General features: G+C 35.0%; 4 protein-coding genes and 1 long non-coding RNA gene across 6 annotated transcripts; 2 read left to right on the forward strand and 3 right to left on the reverse strand.

Moving 5' to 3' along the window:
- Window positions 1–3,447: 3,447 nt before the first annotated feature.
- Window positions 3,448–5,335, forward strand: LOC106306567 (PHD finger protein ALFIN-LIKE 4). Of its 2 annotated transcripts, none has more exons than XM_013743226.1 (5): window positions 3,448–3,641; window positions 3,740–3,772; window positions 4,312–4,540; window positions 4,629–4,761; window positions 4,836–5,272. In XM_013743226.1, exons 1-5 carry the CDS (start codon window positions 3,530–3,532, stop codon window positions 5,112–5,114), a joined length of 786 nt encoding a protein of 261 aa, XP_013598680.1. In that variant the 5' UTR covers window positions 3,448–3,529; the 3' UTR covers window positions 5,115–5,272. The 2 variants fall into 2 exon arrangements, with proteins under 2 accessions (XP_013598680.1, XP_013598679.1); XM_013743225.1 differs by having other exon boundaries at window positions 3,449–3,641; window positions 3,737–3,772; window positions 4,836–5,335.
- Window positions 5,149–6,717, reverse strand: LOC106306566 (solute carrier family 25 member 44). Its single transcript, XM_013743224.1, has one exon. The coding sequence runs from the start codon at window positions 6,400–6,402 to the stop codon at window positions 5,380–5,382; it is 1,023 nt and encodes a 340-aa protein (XP_013598678.1). The 5' UTR covers window positions 6,403–6,717; the 3' UTR covers window positions 5,149–5,379.
- Window positions 6,718–7,930: 1,213 nt separating this feature from the next.
- LOC106304885 lies at window positions 7,931–10,119 on the reverse strand. The gene is made up of 3 exons (XR_001262864.1): window positions 9,903–10,119; window positions 9,235–9,515; window positions 7,931–8,230 (listed from the first exon to the last, which is right to left on the reverse strand). It is a non-coding gene; the product is annotated as an uncharacterized LOC106304885 (long non-coding RNA).
- On the forward strand, window positions 9,096–10,270 carry LOC106304884 (probable WRKY transcription factor 50). Its single transcript, XM_013741274.1, has 3 exons — window positions 9,096–9,451; window positions 9,684–9,822; window positions 9,940–10,270. The coding sequence occupies exons 1-3, from the start codon at window positions 9,184–9,186 to the stop codon at window positions 10,061–10,063; spliced, it is 531 nt and encodes a 176-aa protein (XP_013596728.1). The 5' UTR covers window positions 9,096–9,183; the 3' UTR covers window positions 10,064–10,270.
- A 399-nt stretch (window positions 10,271–10,669) lies between these two features.
- Window positions 10,670–14,174, reverse strand: LOC106301359. Its single transcript, XM_013737737.1, has 3 exons — window positions 13,911–14,174; window positions 11,749–13,659; window positions 10,670–11,657 (listed from the first exon to the last, which is right to left on the reverse strand). Exons 2-3 carry the CDS (start codon window positions 13,623–13,625, stop codon window positions 10,874–10,876), a joined length of 2,661 nt encoding a protein of 886 aa, XP_013593191.1. The 5' UTR covers window positions 13,626–13,659; window positions 13,911–14,174; the 3' UTR covers window positions 10,670–10,873.
- Between the last annotated feature and the right edge of the window lie 5,495 nt (window positions 14,175–19,669).

Here is a 19,669-nt window from a genome sequence, read left to right on the forward strand (position 1 = left end):
ATAAGATTTTTCGGTTTTGGCGGGAAAATACAAATTTTCGGTTTTGGCGAGAAAACACGTTTTTTGGTTTTGGCGGAAAAACACATTTTTTTAGTTTTGGCGGGAAAACACGTTTTTACAATTTTGTCGAGAAAACACGTTTTGCGACTTTGGCGGAAAAACATGTTTTTTGTGTTTTGGCCGAAAAATGTATTTTGGGGTGTTGGCGTGAGAACATTTTTTTTGTGATTTTGGCATGAAAACATGTTTTTCGGTTTTTGCAGGAAAACACGTTTTTGAAATTTTGACGGGAAAACATTTTTTCACAATTTTAGCGGGAAAATGCGTTTTGGAGTTTTGGCGTGAAAAAGTAGTTTTTAGCACGGGAAAAAGTGTTTGTAGTTTTGTCAGTTTTCGTTTGTGACAAAAATGATATTATGTTTAGGTTTGTAATTTATGAATTACATTAGGGGCATAATAGACATTATACCATTTTGAATGAACCATCTTCATTCAAATGATCCAAATTGGTTCAACTAAATTGACTTTAAAATTAAGCCTAAATTTCCAAAAGTTATTTGGATGATCCATCTGAATGAATTGCACTTTTAGTGTCTAAACAAACAAAACTCTCATCTTCGTCCAGATGGCTCATCCAGATGGAGAAACAAAAAGGCTCGACTTTGATATTTGTGATTGGAGTGACTATGAAACTGTTAACTTCAGTTCACTTTGGTTGTTTCTATCTTTAATTCATGGGTTCTTATAAGATCCATTTTGATGATGGGCTACTCTAAAATTGGTTCATTGTACTGATGGGTTAACTTAAACTATTAAGATTACTAGAAGAATTGCAATATGAAAAAAAATTATTCAATTACAATATTATTCATATAGCCAAAATATGTCATAATTTTTTTTTTTTTTAAAAAAAAAATTTAAAAGGGGTGCAACACGAGAACTTCCTGGGAGGTAACCCATCCTAGTACTACTTTCGCCCAAGCACGCTTAACTGCGGAGTTCTGATGGGATCCCGTGCATTAGTGCCGGTATGATCGCACCCAAAATATGTCATAGTTACCTTAGTTATATAACATTATAAAAACTATGGAAGTTAGTATATTAATTTTTGTTTTTAGTTTGGCAGACGCATCACCAGTATTAAGAATATGCTAGTTCCATTTTAGCATTTTATAAAATTTTAAACTAAACTATCAATTACTAAAACTTGAGACGATAAAAAAACATTTAAAATAAATGACTAAAGAAAATATATAAAATAAAACAGTACAACTATGGTATCATATGTTACCAAAACAATTTGGGGCGAAAAACTGAAAATTTAATAGATATTAGTAGATATCTCAAACATAAAACAAAATCGTTAAATATATTGTTTTAGTATCATGTTAACAAATAATTTTTAGCGAGAAAGACACACAAATTTTATATCTCATGTTAACTAAAAAAATTAAGAATAACATCACAACTATCGTATCATATATTACCAAAAAGTACTTGGCGCTAAAAACAGAAATTTTCGATAATCTAATAAAATATCTAAAACAAAATAAAAACCGTTAAGTTTACTATATTAATATCATATTCACAAATAAATTTTGGCGCGAACAAAACATATAAATTCAGAACTTAAAAACAGAAATTTTGATAATTTAATAAAAATCTTTAACCCATAAAATTATTAGTCTTATTGTTTGACTAGTATCTCGCCTGTGCTGCGCACAGGTTAATTTATTGTTTTAAATTTTTATCATTTTTATAATGTTCAGTCAGAATAAATTATTATTAATATTATATAAACAGTGTTACATATTAGAGATTCTGGCCCTGAAACAAAACAATTGAAACCTGAAAGGATAAAACAAATGTCACTATAAAATGGATACATGTTTGCAAAACTTTTTAAAATACCAAAATATAAATATAGTTAAAAATACTTTATTCAATCCATTAATTTTGTTCTATGATTTTGTAACAACAAATAATTTAATTTAATTTAAATTTAAATACGATGAATCTAATAAATTTGATATTTATTTTTATAGTTAAATAATTGTTGCATTGATATTTTATGTTAATTTACTAACATGTTTTAAAAAAACACACATCTGAAACTAACCCACATTGCTAATTTTGATGCTTTGTTAAATTTATTATAAGATACATTTTAGATCTTTAGCTTGCTTTTTATGTAATTATAATGAATTGTCTAGCAATAATTAAGTAAAGTAGATTAACTTTTCAGAAATGCAGGTTCTGGAACATCTAACAATGGTTTTAGGGTCGAAAACAATTGCAGTAGTGAATGCTGAAAAATAATTGACTCAACAAAGGAAATATTAATCAATAAATCAAAGAAAAATAGTAAAGAGTGGAAAACTGGCAAAACCTTGAGAAAACTTGATGCTTGTCTCTTTCACAGGAATAATTTTGATTATGCTTCATCCCATGTCTCCAAACCAAACCTACAGTGCATGTAAATCAATAGATTGAAGAAGTTTCTAAGTTATACACTGCAGTGATCTAAAATTGAAATTTCTTAAAAAAATACCATACCATTATCAATTTCTTCCCATAACTCTGCTGTATTTATCGACTGAGTATTGATTCAGGTGATGAATAAATAAAATTTGAATTGCCACTGAAAAAAAGAAGAAAGAAGACATGAAGAAACCTGTTCAATTCAAACGAACCTAATACTCAATCTCTCATTTCTCTCATTTTCAGCAAGTAAAGAAAGAACGAACTTAAAATCTTTTAATTTGTTAGAAAAAAAAAACATAAAAAATAAATTAGTAGATCAAAATTATATATAAGAAGAAAACAGGTTGAAAATCGTGGTCTATTGATTTTGAAAGTGGATGGAATATTATGAGAAAATATAGGCAATATGTGCTTAAAATTAGGGATTGAAGATTAATTTTCTCAATTAATTATTTTTAAATTTTTTAAAACATTTTCCACATGTAAAATTTTTATTTGTTGAGTGACTTGTGCTTTAGTATATAAGGGATATCATATTGACAAATAAATTTTTACGCAAACAAAACAAATAAATTCAGAATCTCATAAAGTTACGAAAAAGTAGATATCGAAAATGAAGAAACTAAAAAGACGGTCTAATATATCCATCTACTACTGAAAAGAATATGATGCTAAAGAACTGATGGTTTCTCTAATCCAAATTAAACAAATTCAAACACAAAATTGAAAACCATAAAACACATTAGTTCAACCCAAAACATAACCAAAGGAGGTTCCCGTGTCATCGCCGGCCCTCAGGCGACAGCGAAACAAAAACACGTGTAAAGATCTTATAGGTTAGTAAGGTAACGCTTTCTCGTGCTCCTTTCCCCATCGGATTCCTCTCTCTCTCTCTCTCTCTCTCTCTCTCCCTCTCTCTCATCTGCGGACTCATCCTCCTCTTATTAAATCTGCTTAATTCTTTTAGTGTCCGCTCTCTATCTCTCTCTCTCTCAAACACACAATTCTTCGGGGCAAGTCAAAATACTTACTTCTGTGTAAGATTATGGACGGAGGTGGCGACGGTGGTGGTGCCGCGTACAACCCACGCACGGTGGAGGAGGTTTTTAGGGATTTTAAAGGTCGTAGGAATGGCATGATTAAGGCTTTAACCACTGGTAATATTTGGTTTCTGTCAACAATTGCTCTTCGTTTTGTTTCTTCTTCTTCCATTGTCGTTAAAAATCTCAACTTTTTTAATTTGCCTTTTTAGCAGATGTTCAGGAGTTTTACCGACTTTGTGATCCAGGTGAGTGTTTACCTTCAGAGATTTGTTTGTGGGATTGACGAAAGTCACTGTTTTTATTCTGTTTTGTGCTCTGTTTTGAGCTGAGTGTTGAATGAAGCATTAGGGTTTTTGATAGTTTCTGTAAATTATGAGCAATAGAAGAGTAAAGTTTTGGTTTTTGTTTGTGGGATTGGTTTCCGCTGGCGAAAGTCTCTGTCTTTGTTGTGCTTTGTTTGGAGCTGAGTGTTGAATGATGCATTAGGGGTTTGGTGGTTTCTCTTCTCTGTTTTTTGAATCTGTTAGATTTCTCTGAGTTCTCCTTGTAAGCGGAGTAAAGTTTTGATTTTTGAATACTGGTTTTCAAAAATAAATGTTCTTTTGTGTGAATTCTCGTTTGGTTTTAGCACTGTGCTTTAGATGGCATGAGAATGTGAGTTGTTTGAATAGTGTAGATTCAGGGGAGACAGATAACAGATTTGGGGGTTGTAGACTTCTATTTGTTTCTGTGAGTTCTTTGTGTTGGTCATTGTTTAAAGTTCTTGGTTCTTTTGTGATTGTAGAAAAGGAGAACTTGTGCCTATATGGGCACCCGAATGAGCACTGGGAAGTGAATCTACCAGCTGAAGAGGTTCCTCCGGAGCTCCCAGAGCCTGTCTTGGGTATCAACTTTGCCAGAGACGGGATGATGGAAAAGGATTGGCTGTCCCTTGTTGCTGTCCACAGTGATGCATGGCTTCTTGCAGTTGCTTTCTTTTTCGGAGCCAGGTTTGGATTTGACAAAGCTGATAGGTAATGTATCTTCTTGCGTCTGTGTTCTACTCCCTCACAGTTGCAGCTCTCTGTGATTGATGTTCTTCCACCTTTTGTTTTGATGCAGGAAACGGCTTTTCAATATGATGAATGACCTCCCATCAATATTTGAGGTTGTGGCTGGCACTGCAAAGAAAGCATCAAAGGAGAAATCATCTGTTTCCAACAACAGCAGCAACAGATCCAAGTCAAACTCCAAGGTAACAACAAGCTTTGTCTCTTAAGTGCACTGTTCTTTTGTCCAACTTACTAAAAATCCCTTTTAAAATGACAGAGAGGATCAGAACCTAAGCCCAAATACTCAAAGCCAGAGCCCAAAGATGAAGAGGAAGAGGAAGGTGTGGAAGAGGAAGATGAGGATGATGATGATGAGCAAGGGGAAACACAGTGTGGGGCATGCGGTGAGAGCTATGCGGCCGATGAGTTCTGGATCTGCTGTGACCTCTGCGAGAACTGGTTCCATGGGAAGTGTGTGAAGATAACACCAGCCAGAGCTGAGCACATCAAGCAGTACAAGTGCCCATCTTGCAGCAACAAGAGAGCTCGTTCCTAAAAATTTACATTGTTTATTGCCGCCGCCCTTTGTCTATTTGCTTTTGCATATGATGAAACAAGCCCCCCTAACTGTTTGGTTAGATCAGATTTGTTGGTTGAGTTAAGACTTCATGTGATTTGGTTTTTATCTTAGGCGCTAGTTAGCCTCTTGTTTCATGTTTGTTTATTAGAGAGGAAAATATTTTAAAAACCCAATCAAAGTATCTTGTTAGATTTGAAGAGACAGAGAAACTTAGACTATGAATGTGGTTTATTATCATATATCATCTCTGCTTCTTTGTAGACAGACGCTTCAAGAACTCATAGGTTGTGATCATAGTTGTTGCAGACATTGACATTGAGACCCACCTTGGTCCTAACCCTCTGTAGCAAGCCCCAAACCCTCCTCCTTCCCTCATCAAGCTCTTCACCGTCTGCATCACCGTCATTGCTCGTCTCCTCCCATTCTCCTCCGCGTCCAAAACCTGCAGCCTCGTCTTGATAGTGTCTACAGGCATAGTTATCAAAGCTGAGCAACCGCTCGCTGTGGCTGCACTCAGCGCTTGAACCGCCACTGAGCCACGAGCATCTTCCTTGTGGCCATGTGGACCTTTGAACCGAGACCAAATCTTCTTCTGAGACAAAGAATAAGACGCCCACCAGACAGCGTTGGAAGGCGCGTAAGTCAAGATAGAGAGACCAAACCCTCTGTAGAACCCTCTCGGTCCATCACTGTAAAGAATCTTTCTAAAAGCATCAAACCCATTAGCGTACCTACAAGAACTGATCACTCCAGGGACATGCTTATTCAACGACAAATCTCCTTGAACCATAAGCCGCTGGCTCACAACATCAATCGGTGTCCAGACAACCTGAGCAGCCACTGCCGAGGCCAAACCGGCCGCACCGTTGGAAACAGCCATAGACGTTGTATCAGACAAACCTAACCTAACAGTTGCTTGGCCTACACTACTCTTGGTGATCTCCAGAGCCGTCATGTAGAGAGCACGAGCCGGGATGGTTCCAAGCAAAGACGTACCAAAGCCCTTGTAGAACCCTTTAAGACCCTCGAGCCTAGCGATGGCCAAGGAGATGTTGGCGCAGGAGACACGCGTCGGTGAGACTTGTTGCCGTGTCTTGAGGACGACGATAGGGTAAAGAGCGGTGGATACACCGGAGAAGAGAGCAGCTCCGAGGAAGAAGAACCTCGACTTATCAAGCATTTGCCAGTCTACTTCTTTGGACATGTATACCTGAGAAGAAGTTGATCTTGCTCTCTTCTCACTCATCAAAGCACCTAAACTCATTTTCAACTAATCTTTTTTTTTCTTACTTCAGTTATCAAGTGACTTCACTAAGAAAGAGAGATGTATTCTTGTGAGTGACCTTAAAACATGGAAGCTCTATTGATTCGCTAGTGTTATGAAATATATCATGTGGAGAAGAGAGAGGAGTAGATATAAACCAGTAGAATGGGGAAGATCTCTGTGGATTTATTAGCTTATAAAACTGTGAACTCGATAGAGAATATATATTTTATATAAAAATAGAAGGGAGCCAAAACGATGGGTCGTATTGGATAAACACGAGGTTAGTGGCCTTTAACAGACTCAAAAGGGTGGGCGAGAGAGAGAGAGAGACATGGGAAGGAGGATGATTGGACAAGTGGCGAATTGTTATTGGTTAACGTTGGTGAGACTAGCCGCTATTGAGGTTAACATTGGCTTCTTCTGTTGGGTCGTCCACTTGTTTCATCATTCTATGGGTGTCCACATTTTTTTTAATTCAGTCTTATTCAGTCACATTTATTTTCTTTGTTGCCGCTTTCTGTGGGTTTCTCATTTAACTTTTTGAGAAATAAATTGTATTCTAATCGACAATTTGCTGTATAGTTTTATAAAAAGAGAGATTAGTTACATTAGAATCTCTGTGTGTTGGTCAACAAAGCGATGAAGAATCCTTTCGTTGTCCTCGACCGGATCCATCATGAGTAAATATGTTCAGCTGCAATCCAAAGGCAATGTGATCTTGTTAGAAAACCTTAAGTCAACTCTGTGTTTGATGCTATAATAGCAACAATAACCTTACTAATGGTTCATCGAGATTCACAATAAAATAATATATGGCACTAGAAAATGTACAATATGCACATGAGACGTAATAGTAGTCTACTGCTATAGTAAATTGTGGACCATGGATAAATATTTGCTTTTACCAACATGATACACGTATGTAACTCACAAGAGAGTGCATGGCTCATGGAGTTATAGTTCTTGTTATCTACATGGAAAACTACTGTCTTAAAGGTTCCAGTCACTACGTAACATAACACACACTTCAGTTAAAACCTGATGAATGGAAAGGTCCAAATGATTTGTAATGGTTCCAAAGCCAGAACTAAATGGATCCAACAATATAGCTCGAACCTGTGACGATAACCAGCCACACGCAAAGATATAGAACATTGGCTTAAATGACTGCATCTGCTTATGCTACAGCTCTAGACAACAATACCAGATTGTTATTGTTCATTTCAGAGAGTGATTCTCTTCACGGATCACGGTAGACTATCAAAACAAAAGAATGAAGAAAATTGGACTCCGACAATACAGATCCTAAAATAGATAGCCAATACCACAGACTGAGTAATGTTAACCTTTGCAAAGACTTCAATACCTACTTCTTAGGGTTAAGAAAAGCAATCATGTCATGAGATTTGTTCTTCTATTCCATGTAAATTCAAGTTACATGGAACAAAACCATCGAACAAATTCTGATAAATATATACATGAAAAAGGGCAAGGGAAGGATACTGGTAGCACCAGGCCAGCTTAATAGTCAGTTCCAAACGCTTTACTCGTTCTTGATGTAGCTCGCGTGCCATGATTTGTCCTTGTCCTTTCATAAGAGCAGCAATATTAATTGTTTTGTTTCCTGGAGCTGAACAGGCATCATGAACTTTCACAAAAGAGGCAACATGTAGCATGGCAACTTAGAAAATAAGAGTATTTAACAATCCTCATGACAACCACCAAACTGAAAATGTGGAAAAATGTGCGTGAGAACTGTGGGCTACCTCCAAACCTGCTTCTGGCTGCATGCAGTGCTGCTGCTAACCATTGAACTTGCCTTTCCCTATCATTCCAAGGAATGAAAACTCAGCAAGATAAACTATATATCAAACATAATTTACAAAGATCATTCACCGTTTACATACAGAAATAAATGTCCAATCATAGCCAAATGATGAGCATGCAAATCTGTGTCAGGGGGCATCATCAACAAGTAAGTAACTATCTCATCCTTCTGCACTTATTTTCATATAAACAAAAATGAAATCTGGAAACAAAGAACAGACTGTGAACATCACAGAACGGACCCTTCACACCTGTTGTTACACCTATCCAAGATTAAAACTTGACTAACCAAAATTAAAAAAATCTAGATATCACGCATATGGACAAATCTTATAATATATATGTATTACTCCTTATTCAATTCTTATAACTAAAAAAGAAATACATATGACCCCGCCTTAGACTGCATAAGTTACTACTACTTAGTAGGGTGTAAGATGTAAAAAGTAGGAAAGATGGAGAATCTCTACCCAACAAAGTCTGCTTGACTTGAAAATTCAACAGCCTAATTCATAAGAGTAAGTCTTTTATATCTTTTATATTTCATTTCAGCCAAGTATGTCTCTATCGCTTCAAAATAAATTGGTATTTTGATTCTCAGTGATGGTACTTTATATACCGTAACTTAAGCCTAAGTCCTTGCACGAGAAGACTTATGAAAAGACTTGAAAGAAGACTAGGACAAAATAAATTAATAAAAAAAGAGTAGTCGTGGACCAAGACACAAGTCAACCACAGGTCTTTGTAAGACTTAAAGCTAGTTTGAAAGCATCCATCTTCTTATGTATCTGTACCTTCAACAAGTACACGTTTCTACATATTATATATTTATTATACATTTACCTTGAAGCTTCCTTTCTAAGGTTAAGTCTTCAAAACCCGGAAAAAGAAAGATTTATTTTGAAAACATATAGGCACTACTCACACATTCTTGTGTATGCATAAATAGCTATGAATGATGCAGAGACAAACTTGGGGAGGAGGTTCAGCGATGATACTTACTCAGGTTTCGACCTTCCGGATCTGTACTTGTCAGATGAATGGATGGACGATGATCTTGTCTCTGCGGTTTCAGGGATGAATCATTCTTATGGTTATGAGACCAGTGATAGTGCTCATGCTGCTGCCTTCTTCTCAGGTTCCTCTAGCGGTTACGGTCATCCCGAATCTCCATGTACCAACGCTTCTGTTGCCGCTGCTACACCCACCGCTTCTGCCGGTAAGTTTATCAGTCAACATATATAAACTCCTTTAAAACATGCGTCCTTGAGGGTTTCATAAACCTGATGCGTCAGAGAACTAGACCATTAGATGGCTGGTTCAAAGATAGTTTTTGAAAAGCATAGACATATTAGGACTTAAACCAAAGAACTTTTAGGTGAATCAAAACGGTATTTACAGGTCATCTTCTGCTGATACTGTTTTTCTTTTTTCCTATTGACTTATGCAAGAAAAACAGATTAAGAAGGAAAAGAAGAAAGTAAAAGAGAGAGTTGCATTCAAGACACAGTCTGAAGTAGAAGTGCTTGACGACGGGTTCAAGTGGAGAAAGTATGGGAAAAAGATGGTGAAGAACAGCCCAAATCCCAGGTGGGGAACAACACTTTCATACTCCAATATTAAATGAGCATACCAAATATGAGAAACCAAAATAAAAAATAGGAATGTACCTCTTGCTGATTGTAATGATTTTCATGTAATTTGCAGAAACTACTTCAAGTGTTCAGCTGATGGCTGTCCCGTGAAGAAAAGGGTTGAACGAGATGGAGATGATCCGAGCTTTGTGATAACAACTTATGAAGGCTTCCACAATCACTCAAGCATAAACTAAGGTTCCTAAGAGTTTTCTCAACTTATGGTTACGACGGCATGAATACACAGTCTGAGTAAAGATACTGAAACCAATACTATTCACGTTTATATTTCTTATGAATCTGTTCTAGAGACCGATTTTCAAATGGTTATTGTACTTATGCTATACTCAATGTAAACTGATTGACAAATTTTGAACGATTTATGATATCCTGAGTCTGGAATACTTCTCTAGCATCTTATTTTGTTCCAAGTGAGAATCTCATATTATTCATAAATTAGCAAATCTTGGAATAAACTCATGTATAAGCAGAAAATTACCAGACCAACTCCCAAACCACTGATGAACATGATTGCTTCTTACCAGCCTTGAACCTGTATAGAGCATAATGAAGAAGTCATACACAAGGAACAGAGAAGGCATCACATTTGATGATTTGAATCAAATACCTGTAAACGAGCCATTGCAAATAATTACAGAGCGTCCATAAACTATGTAGCATACCTTGAATTTAGATGGAGACCAAGCTACATTACAGAGATTCCTACAGGCAGTATTTACACTCAAGACAGAAAATCATATATTTGACTCAAAAGGAAAAATATTATCAACTTTTATAAGGGAAGAAGCATCGATGCAAATGGAAATATATTTACCAAACAAATTATATTTTCTCATACACATTCATATAACTGATGACATCTGAATCTACTTCTTTCAAGTAGAAAAAAAGGACAGCTGCTTTCACATCAAAACGACTTGCTCTTAAGCAGAGTGTGGAAACAATGTATAAGATAATATGCTCTAATGAAATTGCTACTATCACAATCATTTTGTTATTTCATCAGAAAATATCACATCTGAATTTCTTGTTAGTGGAACAAAGGAAGCAGAGCTGCTCAAATCACCTTCTTGATTGTGCCTACTATCGATTGTTATACTCCACAATGTATCCAAGTTCTTTCTGGTTGCTTGTGGGTTTGATACAATGATCGCCTTTGACTTGGAAGCTTGACAGTTAATGGTTTTACCAGTACCACTGGCAAGTAACCAGCAGGATCCAGACTCTTGTTGGGTCTTCGTGCACCACGGATGGTCTACACCAGGCTCAGTTTTCAAACCCGCAAGACCAATGTCGGTGATTCTCCACAAATGTGTATCGTTTCCAAAGAATTCTCCTTGAACCAAACTACACAGAGGTGGGTTTGAGGAAACCAGAGACCTTTCAACTTGGATCAGAGCAAGCATAGATGCACCAACAGGTTCGTTATATCGAGATAGATCTCTAAGCAGCACTCTAAGAGCAAGTGTCAACTTGTTCCTAGAGGTATCTTCAGTGTCTGAATTTCTGTGGTCAAGCCTTAACCACTCATCCAACGTTAACGAAAAGCTAATCAACTCTAAAGCCTCAGAGTGATCCATGGGTTTGGCTGCAGTGACTGATGGTGGATCTTGGTCTGACATGCTGCATTGAATCTTTAATCCTTCTACCGAGAGAATCTCTATGCCATCCATAGCTAAGGAAGCAAGAGTGTCAAGAGGTACATAACCTGAACACATATTGGATCCAAAGGCCCCAAGATTTTCTTTTGAAGAACAATCATGTACATTTCTGCAATTCATAAACTATATCACTTTAGAATAAACTTGAAAAATAGAAATATTATGCATAACGAATCAACAATGGTAGAAAGCATCTGAACCTCTCAAGTGTTGTGTCCTCGATAACTTCATGTAATTTCTTCCCCACAATATCTTCCAAAGGCATTAATGCGTTAATTTCAGAGCAAAGCCCTTCGATTCCAGAAGCTGCCAAGCTTTGGAGTATTTCAAGAACACCAGAGCCTAACTCTGGTACCAACACCACAGGAACTGAAACTTGCATGATCAGACGTGAAGCATCCTTACACTTTCTGAACAGTAACGGACTCATGGACCGGATACACCCTCCTCCTTTTGTCCAAACAAAAGGACCAACATTATCTCCAAGTGGCCGCTCGTCAACTGGAAGCTCTATTGGACTTCCAAACCCATCAGAACAAACACAGAGAGAGTCGTTAAAACTGTTGTCATCTAAATCCCACTCTCGCATTAAAGTTTCAGTTTCCAAGTCTTCAAGTTCCTTAGCATTCCTTCTGCTTATTAACAGCTGAGACTTTCCCTCACTCACAGAACTTGAGGAGAACGAGAAATCATTCGGTTCCTCATCAATATCAGACACATATTCTAATAGACAGTTACCAGAAGCGAGAGCCTCCTTCTCAAACTCACGGAGCAGATACTCACGAGGAGATGTAGGCTCACCATCTGAGGTGTAAACATAAGAAGATTCCTCAAGTTCAAGCATGTTTAGAAAATCATTAGCTACAGATTCAGTAATGTCATCCAAGCTTCTTGACTTTGTTAATACTTGTGCAGCTTTGTAACTAGATTTAACTTCCAAGTCCTCAGTGGAATCATCGATGGCTGATGAAGATTTAATCTCAACTGAGTCAGAACTTTTTAGCTCCGCCACTGGTAACTGATCAACAAAACAGGTTTCCTCTGCATCTTCATCTTCATCTTTAAGTAACTCATAGACATCAATAATTTCAATCTCCTTTGAATCAGTTCTTTCTCCTACTTCTTTTCCAGTGTTCTTAGGGTCATCTTCTTGCCTATCAGTCTCCACACCTTGCTCAACCTTAGTTCCTGTTGATCTTTCTTGGTTTCGTTCGTCAAGTTTTTCATAGAGAAGATCAACAGACCTTGAAAGATCCAGACTCAGATTCGGCGAGAGCTGATGAGAGACCTTCCCATCATCGACCGGTGAAGATCTACGCTCCATACTCGGAACACTACCAACCCTCTTCAGCATCACATTCCCACCACTAGCTGAATCACAGACAGAGCTGGTGACAACCGAGTAATCAAAACTAAGATTCAACACAGCAGAATCAGCCGCCACACCGGATAGCTTAAAGCTCGTGTTCCACTTCCTCGAGCTTCTCGCACCTTCCATCTCCTCCAGAGACAAAGGCAAGATCCTGGCGAGATCAACCCAATGCTTCCCTAGAACAAGCCAGGGAGCATCAACAGGAGATGCACAGACCAAGAAAAGCTTCTGATCGTATTTCGCAGAACGGTGCGGCCCATGTTTGCTACCGTAGACTGAACATCTATGCGTCAAAGTCTCTTCAAACGTAGCTGTTCCTTGCAAGACATTATAAGGTTGAGTAGACATCACTTCCTCTTTCCTCTTCCACTGGACAACTAGTTTAGTGCCATCCAAATTCGAAGGCAGGCCTTCGATGGAATGAACATGGAGATGAAAACAAACATCAAACCTACGCTGCCCCAAATGAGCTATGGCTTTCAAAGGCTTCTTCCAATCCCATGATACCGATGATTTCTTCTTCTTACTTGGCAATAAAACTCCACTCTCTGTGGTTCCTTTGGAGACAGATCTAGAGCGGACAGGAGGAGGCAACGAAAGGAGTGGTCTTTGAGGTGCGTTGTGCAAGTAAAGAGCTTTACTTACCTCCTTGATGTCTCTCAACAGCTGCCCATTGTATGAATCCTCTCTATCATTAGAAGACATTGCTTAACCACACTCTTTGATCAACTCATATACTCTGAAAACGTCAATTAAAAAAAAAAACAAAGTTAGTAACTTTGAATGAAACAAATCATTTCTCTAGAGACCACAAGTCTACAAATCACTGAAAGATGAAAACTTGGAATCTGAATAAGCAGCAGAACCATTCCAGATTGAAAATAGCATATAGTCTAAGGAGATTTCAACTGTTTACTTGCTTAGTGTTACTATTAGAAGCAAAGAATCTAAACATGTAGAGAAGCAGACAAAAGCTCTCGTTGTTCTTACCGGTTTTTCCGAGGAATTTTGAAACGAAACAATCAGAGAGATCTTGTCGGGATTTCAAAAAATAGAATATCGTGTTCACGGGAAAAGCGTGAGTGAATTTAATGCTTGATTTCGCCGGTAGGGCTTGTTCGTCTGATTTGGTGGGTCCAAATAGAGTGTGTGTGTGTGTTGTTGTTGTTGGTGAAGCAGTGACGTAACGATGGAGGAAGATAGAAGATGAATCAAGGCATGGAGCTAAGCTAAGGCGAGGGGGCAACTGGTGTGTTGTTTCTCTGTTCTGCGTTTGCTCAGAAAACGGCGTGCAATTTTTATATTCTACAGTTCAGTATCTTGAACTAACTTTTGTTTTTGACAACTACAGACTCATATAGATTCTGCGAATCAAACTGATAGCTCCGTATCTACATGGACAACAAATGACAGTTGTTTTTTTGCACTACGTGCAAGATTGTCTGCCTTTGAATTATGAAATCATCTTCACCAATTAAGAACAATCAGTTGCAAAAGTAACATAATACTCTCTTAGGTTCCTCGTACATTCCATTGACCAAATGAGAGCCTCTATCTCCGAATGAAGGGGCGACTGACTCGCTCTTGTATTTCTTGCTCCCATTAAACCATCAAAACCTTCCAGGGTGCTATATCACCCTTGTCCCGAAAAAATTTCTTGTTTTTTCATGATCCATTCGTAAAACACCATCTATCTGGGATACACGATATTATTGCTGATACTGGTAATCGATTTTGATCAATTACTTGTGTTAGTGAAGACTGTGCTTCAACCCAAAGTAAGGACTCCGTTTCCGCTAATTTGAAAGTATCGCTAGGATCAACATCCAAATTGCTAAAAACTTTGATGTTTCTTCCTTTCCATATATACCATAAAATCCAAGCAAATTGATGATCTTCTAATTCCGGGGAAACCTTCCAAAATAAATGATCTATATTTGCAAACAATGATTCAGTACGGAATATGACTAGATTCAATTGAACTCTAGAGAGTGCCCAAACCTAAACCGCTGGTGGACATTCCAAGAAAATATGATTGATGGATTCTTCAGGTGCTCCACATCGTGCACATATTGTATCCCTTTATAATTCTCTTGCGCTTAAATTTTCTTAACCGTTATGCATCCTGATACTAATTGTTATAAAAATGTTTTATCTTAGGTGGATAGTGTACTTTCCAGCAGTGTGCTTTCAGTAGAGTCACCGAATGACCATACTCTGGTGGTATTTTGTATCTATCCAGGTACACCGTACCCGTTCTACTTGGTATTCAGATTTAACTGTATGTCTCCCATTAGTAGTAAAATGCCATCCTTCTCGATCTGCTGTCGGGACTTGACTTAATGATATACTTTCAATTATCTTCACATCTTGAGGATCCACCAAGATCCGAATGATCTGTAAATTACATGATCTTGATGTTTCTTTGATGAGTGAATCCACTGGAAAGTCCGGGTAAAGAGTATGTTGATTTTTGAACTAACTAAGAACGTATCAAGTTGAAATCATTAATAAGGGAAGACTACTATATTACAAAGACAAGTAAGTTAATTAAACAAATTATGATTCTGTAATCAGTTACTGAGTTACATTTATCAAAATAAGCATATGCCTATAATGATGTAACAAATATATTTTGTGAGATTACATGTTGAAAATACAAAAACTCGTATAAGTTATAGTATAAATCATATATTTGTAGATCTTGTAAAATGTAAATATTACTAGATTTTGATCTGGACGCTCGCGTGGATGTATTTTAAAAAAATATGATGCTATTTATTTTTATGTCACTATTTAGGGTTGAGCAAAAAACTCAAATTCGAAGAACCGAACCGATCCCAATCCGAATAAGTAGTACCAAATCCGAACCAAAATTGATTAAATATCCGAATTATTCAAAATTTTGGTATTTGAAGAACTGAAACCTAATCCGATCCGAACCGAAGTATTTTGGGTATACAAAATAGATTTATATACGTATATATATTAATTATTTTTAGATTTAATATATAGAAAAACAGATCCAGAATATATATGATACTCTTAAGTTCGTTTAAATACTTGAAAATATATACAAATAATCAAACGTAAATATCTAAAATAGTTAAAATATACTCAAAACTCCAAAAATACTTAAATATTTATTAATTCTCTATCCAAATATTTAAACCAAACCAATTTATATGTTAAGTTAGGTACTCTTACATATGTCATTCAAAGTTATATGTAATATATTCTATTGTTTATAGATTTTTTTAAAATTAAAGCATATAATATATTTTAAATTTTTTAAAATAATTTAAATTGGTTATCCAAATCTGTACCGAATCTTCAAAGATCTGAACCGAACACAAAATCCAAAACAGACCCGAAAACGAACCCGAACTCCCACTCCTAATCACTATTATATATCATATATGTGTTATCATAGGTTACAAAAATATGTGTTATCATATAATTAATCGTATTTTATACATACCATCAAATAAGTAATCTTATAATTAATAATATTGTATATAATCATATAAATAATCACATATATTAAATTTTTAAATTTCCATGTGAAATACAAAAACCATAATTTAAGTTGGTGTTTGAAATTGAGTTTTGTATTGTATTTTTTTTTTATATATTGAAAACATTTTTATAAAAGTTATTGGAAAATATGTTAGTAAAAATCAATTTTCGAATATATATATATTTTTGAATGAATTTTTGATATAAATTAATTTTAAATCATTATTTTGATTTGAATATGTATATCAAGTAACATAAGTTCATTACTTTTTAATATAATGTAATGGACTTCCAATTTTTTAATAGCATGCGTGTATTACTTGTTTTCCTAACTTACTCCTATCCATGTTTCCAAACATCATTATATTTATTTTTTTACTACTATCAATATTGCCAAACAAAAACTTAAAGTACTTCTATTTTAATAAGATAGATACATTTGAAAATACAAGTCAGTTTCATACATTATTATCAAATTTCTGTTATAAATCTATTCGATGATATTTTGAAAAATCTTGATTTTGCTTGCAAAACTGGCAATCTCTCCTTTAAACAAAATACTAGATTTGAACCAGCACGTATGTGCGATATATGTTTATTTTTAAAATAAAATTTAAGCTATATTGATATATATTTAATATTAATTTTTATTTATAAAATTCTATTTATAAAATTTTATAGTTGTTAAATTTTGTCTTTGATGAAATTGTACTAATCATATATTAATTACTTATTTTGTTTATTTACTTAAAATACAACATCATATTAATAGTTTAATTTTAAATATTAGTTTGTTACAATTTTTATTAATTTTTGTTTTTAAAAAAATTACTCTCGAAATTTTTGTATGTAACTAAATTAAATTATTTAATATTATATTTTAAAATATTACTTTATTTAATATATTATATTTCAGTTTGTTGTTTGTATTTTTACTACAAAAATCAAACATAAAATGTTACAATCAATAAATTATTATTTATTTTGTTTTATTAAAAGTTTAATATTATAATTTCAAAAAGAATTGAAATGTACTATTTAATTTTGAAATTAATTACTGAAATATATATATTTATATATAATTTGGTCTGGATTAAATATGATAATCAATAAAAAATAATAACGAAATGGAAATATATGTGTTTTTCTTAGGAATGTTATTGTTTAGATGTACATTTGTTTCTGTTAGGAAAATATCATATATAAGTAAATTTAGGATATTTAGTTAAGTTTCTAGTTAATGGTTTAATATAATCTTTTTTTTTTTTAACATCGATATAATCTTTTTTATGGTAGTTAAAAAGTAATACTCTAAAATAATAGATTAGATGCTCCTTTTTAAAATATGCTTGATGATGATTTGTTTGAAAAACTAAAACTCGAATCTCATGTGACCAAAACGTTAGAGCAGTAACAATACGTAGCAAAAAGTGTTTTTTGTTTCGTTTTACTTTTACTGAAAGAAAAGGTGCATACGATTCAGTGATCGATAGAAGCTTGTTGCCTCGTCCTTTACTCAGCTAAGTTTTAGGACGATAGTATACGGTTAGTCGGTTCTCGTATTACACCAGCCGTTGAATTTCAGAGGTAAAACTTAGACCAAATGCAATACGATTCATAATCCATTACTTATTCTGCTGCATTTTCGTCTCAAAATATCAAACCGTAGATGCTTATACTCAGTTTCACCACATATGTAATCTTGAATTAGTATTTATTCTAAATCATGTGTTTCAGCTTTAATATTCTTTTGAATTTTTGAGTGATCTATAGATGGAGGGAATGGAGCCAGTAATGATCTTAATCAGCATCAGACTTTTGTGCGCGAAAACCTGATGCTGCTCAAGGAAAAATGCAGTTTCAACAAGTAGGATTTCTTTTAATTTTTACTTTTGCTATCAAAGATTAACGCTTAATTTTACTCTTAAATGATTTGTATACCTCTCATTTTACAGGTTGAGGTTCTAAGTAGCATAAGGCATCCATGGACCTTCTCCTTGGTGCATGTCCATAATACAAATGTTTTTGGTTTATAAGTTTATGGAAAACGGTAGCTTAGAGGACAGACTCTTCCGCACAGTAAACTCTCAACCGCTTTTTTTTTTTAGGAAACGTTTCGAAATAGCGGCAGAGTTTGCTGCTACTCCCTTATCATTCTTTCATCAAGCTAAACCAGAACCTCTGGTTCACCGCGACCTCAAACCGGCCAAAACTATGTGAGCAAGCAAGATCAATGACGTTGGTTTAGCGCGTTAAGTCCTCGCTTTAGTGGCTGATAGTGTCACGCAATATCACATGACGTTCGCCGCAGGAACATTATGTTACATAGACCCTAAATACCAACAAACGGGAATGTTAACCAAAAATCATACGTGTGCTCATTGGGGATATTGCTAATGCTGGCTCACCACGTTTCGAAATAAGTAGAGGCACTTGGAAATGCTCAATCTTTTGCGACATATAGTTTGAAATATTTATTCACAAAATATGAAGTATTGAATCTTTGAATGTTGTACACAATCACATAATACTCTACTAAAGTGCGAACCGAGTCTCTCATATTCCTGGTAACGTTTTTCTTTTTGTTTTCACAAGTTACCAAGATCATGTTGATGATGAGGTTATTTTCAAGCGGAGGCAGGTATAAGATATATACCGAGAAAATAGTGTGAGATAGTGAACCCAAAACCATCTATATTATTAAAAGAGAACTACCCATTTGAAAATGTTATTACTTCATTAATTAAACTTCCTATTTTTTTGCTTGTGTTTTTCAGTTGCATTTATGAAATATCTTAAAACGAATAAAACTGTCTAATTTATTACTTGTCTTTTCAGTTACATTAATGAAATATGCTTAAATGAATTTAAACTTCATATTTTATTGTTTGTATTTTTCAGTTACCTTAATGAAATATCCTTAGATAAATTTGGACATAATGTCATTTAATCAACAAAAAAAACTCATGAGTTATCTTTACGTGCATAATTTTAATAATGGAGATTTTAAAAAACGTGCATCATTAAAATGTTACCTAAAACATACACCACTAATATATAACATGCATCAATAAAACTAGAATCTGACTCACACAATTGTACGGATAGTATTTTCAGTTCATTAAATTTAAAAATAATTATTTACTCAAAAAATATTTAAGAATGACTATGTTTTTAAAAATTATATGGTATTATTTGCTCATAACTCATTTGTCATTTGATAAATTGTT

Source organism: Brassica oleracea, chromosome C7 (genome assembly GCF_000695525.1).
Source record: "Brassica oleracea var. oleracea cultivar TO1000 chromosome C7, BOL, whole genome shotgun sequence".
NCBI lineage: Eukaryota > Viridiplantae > Streptophyta > Magnoliopsida > Brassicales > Brassicaceae > Brassica > Brassica oleracea.

Coding starts and splice junctions, on each gene's coding strand:
- LOC106306567 (XM_013743225.1), top strand. CDS start 3,530: ATGGACGGAGGTGGCGACGGTGGTGGTGCCGCGTACAACCCACGCACG. Junction 3,642..3,736: donor GATTAAGGCTTTAACCACTG/GTAATATTTGGT, acceptor TTGCCTTTTTAG/CAGATGTTCAGGAGTTTTAC. Junction 3,773..4,311: donor TTACCGACTTTGTGATCCAG/GTGAGTGTTTAC, acceptor TTGTGATTGTAG/AAAAGGAGAACTTGTGCCTA.
- LOC106301359 (XM_013737737.1), bottom strand. CDS start 13,625: ATGTCTTCTAATGATAGAGAGGATTCATACAATGGGCAGCTGTTGAGA. Junction 11,658..11,748: donor GAGGACACAACACTTGAGAG/GTTCAGATGCTT, acceptor TATGAATTGCAG/AAATGTACATGATTGTTCTT.
- LOC106306566 (XM_013743224.1), bottom strand. CDS start 6,402: ATGAGTTTAGGTGCTTTGATGAGTGAGAAGAGAGCAAGATCAACTTCT.
- LOC106304884 (XM_013741274.1), top strand. CDS start 9,184: ATGAATGATGCAGAGACAAACTTGGGGAGGAGGTTCAGCGATGATACT. Junction 9,452..9,683: donor TACACCCACCGCTTCTGCCG/GTAAGTTTATCA, acceptor GACTTATGCAAG/AAAAACAGATTAAGAAGGAA. Junction 9,823..9,939: donor AAGAACAGCCCAAATCCCAG/GTGGGGAACAAC, acceptor TGTAATTTGCAG/AAACTACTTCAAGTGTTCAG.